Raw genomic sequence first — 11,612 nt, forward strand, 5'->3', positions numbered from 1 at the left:
GTTGCAGCGTAGTCTGCTTCAAAATGTTAACTCGCTATTACCCACATATGTACCTTGCGTGTTACCATGTACACACATTTCCCAGATTAGTTAGCATCATTACACACCCTAATCTTTCCCTTCCCAAACAGTTTGCACTTGCTGTTCAAAGTTACTTGAAATTTGTACCCAGTTTTTTGCAACATGCTAGTTACTTATTTCTCTCACGAACCTCAGCAGAACATTATCTTGTCAATTGCCATCTTTACAAATGCCAAGAAGTAAAAGCCATACACAGCAGTCTAATGTATATTTCAGTGCCAACGGGCTGGGAAACTGATTTTTCAACATAAGAGTAAATGCATTTGAAATCCATAATATTGGGGTAAATAGATTTGGTAACAACCTACAAGAAATTAGCCAATTAATATTAGTTAATTTGAGGGGCAATTTAGCACTGTCGCTTTTTGTTTAATGGGCCCTTTCCATCTTTAATTGGTCATTTTGTCTAGTTCATTTTTTTTGCTCCCTGGCCAGGGCAAGATTCTTCTCTCTTTCATATCCAGGGACTGAGAGGAGATGGGCACAAACCTAGCACATGATTGACACCTGTATCTGGAGCTTAGTGAAGCCTTTCAAGGTACTTGTGTCACTTTGGTTGGGAGCAGAGGCCAGGTCAGGGACCTGGATTTGTGGTTCACCGTTGCTGATGCTGTGAATTGGGCACAGGAATCTTCTAACATGGTGGCTCTCTCTCATCAGAGGGATTCTGTCTCATGGACTTTCGTCCTCTCCCACTCCTGGGGTCTCAGAATTTCATGCTGCAAAGCTCCAGCAAAGGCTGCTTGGATTAGAGCTTGGAAACAACTAACTTCAGTTTCTTCTTTTTCCCAGTGCGCCCAATAGCTAGAGTGAGCGACAGGTCATCTCATGACGGCCTCACCACCCTCTCCTGTCAGGTCAGTGGGTTCTACCCCCGGGACATCACCGTGACCTGGCTGAGAAATGGGGAGAACAGACAGCAAGAGACCTACTCTGAAGGCATCCTACCCAGTGGGGACGGGACCTACCAGACCTGGGTGACAATGGAGATTGATCCCAAGATCAAAGGCCATTATTCATGTCACGTGGAGCATGAAAGCCTATCAGAGCCACTCTCCGTCTCCTGGGGTAAGGCATTTGTGTGTGTGTGTCTCTTTTTTCCTTGTGGGAGAGGGGGAATCCATTAAACTCAACCCCTGAAAAATTCTCATTCGAATTTATAGGCTGAAGCTGGAATTTCCTCAGGGTCTGTGAGGCCCTGTCCCCTTTGGCCCTGTCCCTCTGCAGTCAAGTTCTTGTGCTAGAGTTGGGACCCACAGTGCCTGGGGCTCATGTCTTGCTCTCCAGTTTGCTGCCTCTGGGACTGTTCGATACATCTCGGCAATACACTATCTCTGAAGGGAGAAGATAAACAATGGGATATTAAGGCCTGAAGGGACCATTCTAATCATCTGATCTGAGCTCCTGCATAGCACAGGGCAGGGGGGAATCACACCAGGGACCCCAGCATCCAGTCTGGTCATCTGTGAGCAAACTAGAGCTCATCCTTCAGAAAGAGATGCCCATTCCAGATGTAAAGTCTCCAAGGGATGGAGAATTTACCACATCCCAGGGGAAGCTCAAATCTGCCCCTTATTTCCAGACAGAATTGGTCTTGGTTCAGCTTGCAGCCCGGTCTCGACTTCAGGTACTCATGGTCCTGCCATGAGTGCAGGGGACGGGACTAGATGACCTCTCGAGGTCCCTTCCGGTCCTCTGATTCAGCAGGTTCTCAGAAACATGGCTCTACGGGCTCTTCATTCTTGCCCATGTGGCCAGAGAGAGAGGTTTAATGTTGGGAGCAGCTTGTTTCTGTGCGCAGTGGTGCTGGAAGGGAGGTATGGCCTTGGAATGGAGCGAGGAGGCAGATTAGAGCCCTGCATCACGGGGGAGAGACTCCTATGCCCCTAGCACAAGGAAGTCTAGGAATAATTTATTACAGATGGAGTTGCCTTCCAGCCATCTTTTTGCTTGGTTAAATGGGATGTGGAAAAATGCAGCATTTGGAAGTGCAAACAATTTCTGAGAGGGCAAGGTGCACCGGGACTCTCGTCAGCAGATGGTTTCACATCAAAATCCTGCTACTACGTCCCCTGCCAATTTTTGTGTCATAACCCACATTTCCTTATTCTCTTCGAAATATTTTTCTTTTTGCTGTATTATCATGTGGCTCTTTCAGACAACAGGAGAAGCTGATTAATGAAACTGAAAGTGTATACAGAACTCGGGGTTTAACAGGTTTATATAAACCAAGAACAGTATTTATATTTCTATCCTCCCCTCTTTACTTCCTGCCCCCTCAAAAAACACGCATTGTGTCTGTAACTCCATTCATGGCAGAGAAATCCAGAGCTTTGAAGTCAGTTTCCAGTTTGGCACCAGATTCCCGCAGTGGGACTGTGTTCCATTAGTCATGAAAGTCAGCCTGGTCAAGGGGGGTTAGGGGCTGGGAGCCAGGACTTCTGAGTTCTGTCTCTGGAAGGGGAGTTGGGGTTAGGGGGTTAGAGCAGGAGGGGCTGAGAGCCAGGATTCCTGGGGTCGATTCCTGGCTCTTGCACTGCCTCACTGTGTGATCTTCAGCAAGTCTCCCCCCTTTCCCGTGTAGGGATGATACTGACATCCATGCTCTCCCACAGTTCTGAGGATTGGTTAATGTTATAAAAGTCTTCGAGTTTAAGTGCTAAATATTTATTATGACTTGAAGTGGTAGAGACTGTGTCCAGGACTTCCTATGGTGGGGTGCAATGCATGGTGGTTGCACTGGAAGGGGTGGAGGGTTGCAGGACTCAGCCCTAACTTGGGGAACTGACTGACGGATCCCTGCAGTGGGATGAAAGGGGGATTTTAGTGGTGCGGGGGAAGGAGATTTTTCCCCATTGATCATTCTTTCCATTCCATTTCAGAACCAAATAACAATCTGATTCCCACTGTGGCTGGAGTTATCACTGCAGTTGTCCTGATTGGTGTTATAATCGGAGTAGTCGTCTGGAAAAAGAAACGCCCAGGTAAAGAGCCTGGGATGGGGGGATTCTCTGGACTTGCCGGGCCCTGCACACCCGCCTAAGGGCAACAGCAGTTCAGGAGCCTGTGTCAGTACGGTGTAACTGCCCCATTGCGGGACTGAGCTAATGACCCCCAATGGGAGCTGCTGGAGGGTCAGACCCAGAAACTGGGTGCGGATTACAGTTTAGATGGGACTAGGTTTTCCGAAGAGCTCAGCACCCAGTGCACCAAGGTCTGTGGAAACTGTCTCATTGTGTCTTTCTCTCCTGCCAATTGTGAGCGCCTGGGACCTTGAGTCCATTACTGAGCGCCAGGGGGCTGTGCTGGCCCAGGGGCCCGGTTTCTGAGCTGTGGACACAGATCAGAGTCGGTTCCTGCCTTGGGAGCTGCGTTCACTGAAATTTGCCTTCTCTCCGCAGGGAAGAAGGGAGATGGCTATGCTGTAGCTCAGGGTAAGTGACAAGAGACCCATCGCCTCTTTTCAAGTGGCCATCTCTGAACGGCCATCAGTATTTGCTTGTGGATTTTAGCCTGGAGCCACTGACAGGAGATCCTCGCTCCCACTCATAGGCCTTGTCTACACTGAGGATTTTAGGGAAATGTCCAACTATTGCTCTAGTACCATAGAATCGTAGGACTGGAAGGGACCTTGAGAGGACACCTCGTCCTGTTCCCTGCACTCATGGCAGGACTAGGTATTATCTAGACCATCCCTGAGTAACCTGCTCTTAAAACCCTCCAATGAGGGAGATTCCACAACCTCTCTAGGCAATTTATTCCAGTGCTTAACCACCTCTTCCAGTCCTCTCTCCCATCTTTCATGACTTTTCAGAGCTATTGACTCAGATATCTCCTCTCTCAGTTCCTTGACTATTCTAGGATGCTCTTCATCAGGCCTTGGTGACTTGAAGACCTCTAACTTGTCTAAATAATTTTTAACTTATTCTTTCCCTATTTTAGCCTCAGATTCTACCTCAATTTCACTGGTGTTCACTATGTCAGACATCCAATCGCTATGACACGTTTGGGTGAAAACTGAAACAAAGAAATCATTTAGCCCTTTTCCCATTTTCACATGTTCTGTTATTGTCTTTCCTTCCTCGTTGACTAATGGGCCTACCCTGTCCTTAGTTTTCCTCTTGCTTCTAATGTATTTGTAGAATGTTTTCTTGTTACCTTTTATGTCTCTAGCTAGTTTGATCTCATTATGCACCTTGGCCTTTCTAATTTTGCCTCTACATACTTGTGTTATTTGTTTTCAGTTTTTCTTTGTAGTTTGATCTAGCTTCCACTTTGTGTAGGACTCTCTTTTGATTTTTAGATCATTGAAGATCTCCTGGTTAAGCCAGTGTGATCTCTTGCCATCCTTCATTTCTTTCCTGTGCAGTGGAATAATTTGCACTTGTGCTCTTGATAATGTCTCCTTGAGAACTTTCCAACTCTCCGGAACTGTTTTTCCCCTTAGACTTGCTTCCCATGGGATCTTACCTTAGCAAACTCAGGGAGTTGCTAAAGTCTGCCTTCTTGAAATCCATTATTTTATTGTGTTGTTTTCCCTCCTACCATTCTTTAGAATCATGAATTCTGTCATTTCATGATCACATTCACCCAAGCTGCCTTCCACTTTCAAATTCTCAACCAGTTCCTATTTGTCAAACCAAATCTAGAACAGCCTCTCCCCTCATAGCTTTCTCCACATTCTGAAAGAAAAATGGTCTCCAATACATTCCAAGAACTTGTTGGATAATCTGTGCCCTGCTGTGTTGTTTTCCCAGCAGAGGTCTTCTTCAGTAGTGTAGAGTGGCTGTAGACACATGTTCTCTAACCTTGCTCCGAGGAAGTCTAGATGATACAAGGGTTAAAAATACCTGAACCCCATCTCCTCAATTGCTCCACCCCTGCTCTCTCTGGTGGAACTGCATGGCTTGCAGGCATGGGTCCCAATTTTAGTAGTGTAGACAAGGCGATAGTCAGGAATGTATACAGTGGTTTTGGGCTGAATTATTATCCCCCTAGAGCTGTGCTGTTTGTGGCTGAGTGTGACCCTGAAGGTGTCTGACCTGCTTTTAATGTTACACTTCTTTTGATTTACCTGAAAGTTGGTTTGGTGCTTGTGAAATCTGGGCCTGATCCAAAGCCTGTTGAAGCCAATGGGAGTCTTTCCACTGACTTCAGATCAGCACCACTCTGTCGCCTCGATGACAACAAGTTCAAATCCCCTCATAGAATCATAGAATCATAGAATATCAGGGTTGGAAGGGACCCCAGAAGGTCATCTAGTCCAACCCCCTGCTCAAAGCAGGACCAATTCCCAGTTAAATCATCCCAGCCAGGGCTTTGTCAAGCCTGACCTTAAAAACCTCTAAGGAAGGAGATTCTACCACCTCCCTAGGTAACGCATTCCAGTGTTTCACCACCCTCTTAGTGAAAAAGTTTTTCCTAATATCCAATCTAAACCTCCCCCACTGCAACTTGAGACTATTACTCCTCGTTCAGTCATCTGCTACCATTGAGAACAGTCTAGAGCCATCCTCTTTGGAACCCCCTTTCAGGTAGTTGAAAGCAGCTATCAGATCCCCCCTCATTCTTCTCTTCTGCAGGCTAAACAATCCCAGCTCCCTCAGCCTCTCCTCATAAGTCATGTGTTCCAGTCCCCTAATCATTTTTGTTGCCCTTCGCTGGACTCTCTCCAATTTATCCACATCCTTCTTGAAGTGTGGGGCCCAAAACTGGACACAGTACTCCAGATGAGGCCTCACCAATGTCGAATAGAGGGGAATGATCACGTCCCTCTATCTGCTCGCTATGCCCCTACTTATACATCCCAAAATGCCATTGGCCGCTTTGGCAACAAGGGCACACTGCTGACTCATATCCAGCTTCTCGTCCACTGTCACCCCTAGGTCCTTTTCCGCAGAACTGCTGCCTAGCCATTCGGTCCCTAGTCTGTAGCTGTGCATTGGGTTCTTCCGTCCTAAGTGCAGGACCCTGCACTTATCCTTATTGAACCTCATCAGATTTCTTTTGGCCCAATCCTCCAATTTGTCTAGGTCTTTCTGTATCCTATCCCTCCCCTCCAGCGTATCTACCACTCCTCCCAGTTTAGTATCATCCGCAAATTTGCTGAGAGTGCAATCCACACCATCCTCCAGATCATTTATGAAGATATTGAACAAAACCGGCCCCAGGACCGACCCTTGGGGTACTCCACTTGATACCGGCTGCCAACTAGATATGGAGCCATTGATCACTACCCGTTGAGCCCTCCTCAATTGTCTCCTGTAATTAGCTTTACCAACAGGACCAAGACTAAAACTTATGGGAGATATTTACATACATTATTGACTGCATCTGAGGCCCTCTAATGTCTGGTATGAAGAGCCAGTATAAAGTGCACAGATCTGCCGGGCCCTGCTAGGGTGTAGTCATCCAGCTCTCTCTCTATGCTCTCAGGGGTCCCCCAGCAGGTAACGGAGGGGGTTTGAGAAGTGCCAACAAAACCTCTGCAGAGCACCACCCTTCCTCCTACAGCTGGCCCTCAGTCGTGCCTCCTTCCCTCCTCCTCATTACTCCAGAACAACAGAAATTCACATGCAAGAACTTTGTTAATGGGGAGTTAAGGTGGCAGGTGCTCAGCCCTGCCCTGGGCTCCCTGTGTCCTTTCAGAATGGGAGTGTTTAATTCCCAGAAGTCAAAGGTTGGCAAACCAGGATATGCAGAGATATTATGGCCAAATTCACAGCCATAAAAAACGCATCACAGACCATGAAATCTATACAGATTTCACCAGGGAGACCAGCGTTTCTCTAACTGGGGGTCCTGACCCAGAAGAGGGTTGTGGGGGGCGGAGTGGGTTTGCAAGGTTATTGGAGGGGATCACAGTATTGCCACCCTTACTTCCGTGCTGCCTTCAGAGCTGGGGAGCCAGAGAACGGTGGCTGCTGGCCAGGCACCCAGCCCTGAAGGCAGTGCCCCCCTAGCAGCACCCTAAACGTAAGGGTGGCAATGCCATGACCCATCGACAATAACCTTGCTGCCCCCCTCCCCTCAGCCCCTTTTTGGTCAGGACCCTACAGGTACAACACTGTGAAATTTCAGATTTAAATAGCTGAAATGATGAAAATAACAATTTTTTACATCCTGTGACTGACATTGACCAAAACCAACCATGAATTTGGTAAGGTCTTAATTATGATGCTTCCCACGCAACTCAAACTCTGCCCCAGTGGGTCTGGGAATAGGAACAGGAAGTAGACCAGCACCATGCCAAACCAAACTTGCCCTTGTCTGTGTGCCCAGCACCACCCCAAATCCGCATTCCTCTTCATACCGTCCACACTGTTCGGTGCAGCGCCATTGATTAAGGCGGGAATTGCTGTTCATTGGCGGGGGGAGGGTAACATCTGTGGTCTGCGTGAGGGACCCCTCTGGGCACAGGCCAAAGGAGGCAGAGTTGAGGTTGTTTGGCAGGAGTATCCTTAGCCCAGCATCTCCTGTTTTGCCAGCCGTTGAATGTTGAGTAGTCTGGGCTCCCGTTCTGACGAGGCATGAAGAGCATAGAGCAGTGCTGTCCCCCTGCAGTGGTGACGTTTTTCGCACGTGAATAATGGAAATCCTGGGCAGCTGCCCTGTAGACTGGTCTGTGCACCAACCAGCTCACTGCTCGGGAAGAGTGAGGTGATGACTGTTCCCTTTGGATAGGAGTCCCCGTATCTACTAACTACGCTGAAACCCTGCCTTGTGAGAGACGCTAATATACTCTCTCTTCTCCTCCTCCTCTGCACAGCAAACGACCAAGGATCTGGTGGCTCTGACCTATCTGCCAAGGGTAAGTGACAGGGGCTCTAGCCTAGGGGTTCACTGCTCTCACTGAGGCCTCTGGAGAGAGAGACCTAGTCCAAGTCATTGGACCCTGAGTCTCCCTGGCCCGTCCCCTCTAGCAAACCAGCCCCAAGGAGCAGAACAGGGGAGTTCGGGATCTCTTATTTCTCTTTTATTCACACTGGGGGTGCAGGAACAGGTTTGCAGCCAAATCCCCCTTGTTTTCGCTGCGATGACTTTAGGTGTGAAAGACTCTAGTGAGAGGGATTTCTCTGTGGCTGCTGGTACAGCGTGGGCTGAGCTCAGCTTTTGCAAGGATAACTCCAGCTGCTTCAGAGAACAGTCTCCAGTGAACTGCAGGGAGGAAGCAGCAGGGACAGAGCCCAGCACTTGGGGCTCCAGGAACCCGGGTCTCTGACCCTGGAGCTACAAGCTTTGTCAGCGGGGTTAGAGATTTTGTCCACTGAACCCTGCAGCCACTTGGGCGACCGCAGCATGCACTGTCATTGCAAAACATGATGGCAGGTTCCCTTTGACAGACGTTGCCTGTGTTTAACTTCTGCAGCTTAACAGAGCCTGGTGGAGTCCGTGCCACGGCCTGAGGGGACCCCCGAGAGGAAGACGGATGAGCTCTGCTCTGTCTCCCTATAAGAACCAGTCAACCCCTCCCTAGCTTTTCTCTGGCACTTGGAGCATCCCGTGTGGGATTTCTGGCCTCGTCTCTCTGCTCACTGAACCATGTTTTGCTTTTCAGGTGTCATAGTTTTCTGTAATAATTTATTTGCACAAAATAATTTCCAACATTTTAATGGATAAAAACTCTGTTAGTCAGAGTTCAGTGTTTGCCCCATTCAGTGTGGGCGCCGTCCTCTGGCTGCGCGGTGCGGTGAGCTAGGTCTGTCAGCAGTAACTGCTTGTGCGTCTGTGGTGGGGACGGCTTTTTTTCCTGCCGAATGTCATGATTATAACACGGTAAATGGCCGGGTCTACTCGCAGCTGGTCGCGCTGTTGCCATCATCAGCTGAGGACGTCTGTTGGACAGGAATAAGTGTCTGCATTTAGTCTGTAAGTGCCTCTAACGTCCTTTTCACCATTCATAAAGCCGTAGAAATGCTGGGCTAGAAGGGCCCTCAAGAGAGCATCAAGTCCAGCCCCAATCTCAGGCAGCACCAAGTTAACCTAGACCATCCCTGACAGGTGTTTGTCCAACCTGTCCTTAAAACCCTCCAACGACGGGGATTCCACATCCTCTCTAGGCAACCTGTGTGACGAAGTGGGGATTTTCCTAACGTTGCGTATGTATACTGTGTGCCTCAGTTTCCCCCGTGTGCTGCATGTCTAACCCAGGTGGGAGGTGGGGTGTCTGCTGTTGTAGAGGACCAAGTGTGGCCCAGTCTAGCAGCCTGGACCCCAGACCATGGCCTGGGCACTTTGTAACTTAGCGACTGATGACCTGAAGGCCCATCCCAACTTGGAGCCAGCCAGTTATGGGCAGCGGAGAGAACAGAGAGCTGAAGAGAGAGTCACTTGGAGACCTGTTTTCTCGGGAAAGAAGACAGATGGAAGTGGGGCCTTGGAGGTGATATGGGGTGGGCCGCAGAAAGGAGGATTCACTTCTGGTCTGGGAACAAAGAGCGGCCTGAGCCCACCTGGATGGGGACAGACCCTGATGAACGCCCCTGAGAAGGTCTTGTGCTGTGCTCCAGACGTACAATAAACCCTTCTGTGCTGCACTGGCTGAGAATCGCTGCAGGCTCGAGAGAGGCAGGCATGCTGGAGGCTCAGACGGGTGGTACTGGGAGGCGGAGGAGAAGCCTACAGCTTAAACCCTGAGCAAAGAGTGTGACCTCATGTAGGGTCAATACTCTGAAAGGCCGGTTCCCCCCAGGGGCCATACAGAGCCAAGAGGGCACTGGCCTGTGAGTCTGTGACAACCTGTCCCACAGTGAACTGTCCTTAGAGCTAGAGAGTTTTCCTAATGTCTAACCTAAATCCCCCATCTCCTACTGTCAGTGCAGCTGGAGAACACTTGATCACCGTCCTCTTCAGAGCAGCCCTTAATGCCGGGGTAGATAATTATTTTTTGTCAAGGTCCAAATTTCTTGGTCAAGATATAGCCACGGTCCAGGCTCAAGAGAAGTATTTTTCACACCACAAGTGCCCTGTTCAACGAACGCCTGCAATGCTGTGAAATGTGCCCAGGGCCTATATTGTTTATATTCTTAGTGCCTTAAATGAAAAATCAAGCCATGGTATAGCCTGAAAATAACCTCCAAGAAAGATAACGAGGAGTCTGGTGGCACCTTAAAGACTAACCAATTTGTTTGGGCATAAGCTTTCATGGGCCCACAAAAGCTTATGCCCAAATAAATCGGTTAGTCTTCTTGGAGACCCCAAGGCATGGCCACTAGTTAAGTCGAGGGGATGGAAGGCCATAAGGGTCGAGGAAGTCTCCCTGCTGAAGGCCGAAGGGCTTCTTCTCAACCCCCCTTAATAGAATTCAGGCCTGGCTGATTTGAGTAGCTCTTTTGCTCTTAAAACAATGTTGGAGCCGCAGATAATGCCTCATCGTGTAAGGTTTGCTGACGCCAAGTTAAAGATAATAGGAGAGAGAACTACAAGGCCAGGCAGGACGTGCTGGTTGTTTAAGTTGCTAAGAATGCTTGTTAGCGGTTGCAGGAAATAAACATTGTTGTAACCCATATAAGGAAGGCAGAGTATTTGTGTAAAGTTTTAATTGGCTAATGTGTAATGCAGTAACATTAAGGAATATAAAAGTGTGTGTAATGACCTGCTCTGGGTGCAGGATTGGAGATTCTGTTCTCCCTGGACCTTGTTTGCAGCTGCAAATAAACTTTTCTGCTTCTCCACCCCGTTGTGATTATTGAGTGAAGCACACCGGGTAACGAACCACTGCTGTTGTTTGCCTCTGGGCACTGGGTGCCGGCAACAGTCTTTAAGGTGCCACCGGACTCCTCGTTGTTTTTGGGGATACAGACTAACACAGCTCCCCCTGATACTTGTCTCCAAGAAAGATGTAATTTATCTGAAACATTGAGAAAGTGTTTAGAAAAATGTCAAATCGATGCAACTATTAGCATTAAAAATACTTTCAGGCAACAGGTTTAAGTTTTGTGTGAGTTTTGTCAAATCTGGTTATTGAAGGCGTATCCGCACAGAGAGAGAGAAACAGATTCAAAACTTTTTCAGCCGTTTGTGGTTTATTTACCATCAGTATCAGAGTTTGAAAGAAACACTTAGTACACCTGAACTCTTCATCTTTTACGATTCAAGCCTTTCCATGAACAAACACCCACCCACCGCCACTCCCAGATCCTTCTCAGCAGCGCTGCTGCCGAGCCAGTTTGCCTCATTCTGTTTTTGTGCATCTGGTTTTCCTTCCCTACGTGGCGCACCTCACATTGGTCTTTGTTGAATTTCATTTTGTCGTCTGTTGGCCAGTTCTCCAATTTATCCAAGTCCCTCTGAATTTTAGCTCTATCCTCCAAAGTGCTGGCAACCTCCTTCCCCCCATCCCGCAGCTTTGTGTCATCTGCATCATTGATCAGTCTGCTCTCTGTACCTACATCCAGGTCATTAATAAGGATGTTAAACACTGGACCCAGAATAGATCCCTGGGGAATCCCACTTAAGACCACCTCTTTTGCCCTCACAATTTACAGCTCTCTCCTCCCCCTCGGGGTGCAGTGACCCTCTACGGGTTAACA

The 11,612-nt window shown here is 48.4% G+C and overlaps 1 protein-coding gene across 3 annotated transcripts in view; it reads left to right on the forward strand.

Annotated features, from left to right (window-relative positions):
• Positions 1–10,938, forward strand: part of LOC140904570 (class I histocompatibility antigen, F10 alpha chain) — a 36,339-nt gene extending 25,401 nt beyond the window's left edge. For 2 of the 3 annotated variants that reach the window (XM_078850968.1, XM_078850969.1), the window contains 4 exons: positions 874–1,149; positions 2,964–3,065; positions 3,483–3,515; positions 7,765–7,841. In XM_078850968.1, the coding sequence (XP_078707094.1) occupies positions 874–1,149; positions 2,964–3,065; positions 3,483–3,515; positions 7,765–7,817 (464 nt within the window). In that variant the 3' untranslated portion in view covers positions 7,818–7,841. The other variant, XM_078850970.1, reaches the window with a different exon arrangement.
• The last annotated feature ends 674 nt before the right edge of the window (positions 10,939–11,612 follow it).

The sequence above is a fragment of the Lepidochelys kempii genome, chromosome 28, assembly GCF_965140285.1.
Source record: "Lepidochelys kempii isolate rLepKem1 chromosome 28, rLepKem1.hap1, whole genome shotgun sequence".
Taxonomy (NCBI): Eukaryota; Metazoa; Chordata; order Testudines; family Cheloniidae; genus Lepidochelys; species Lepidochelys kempii.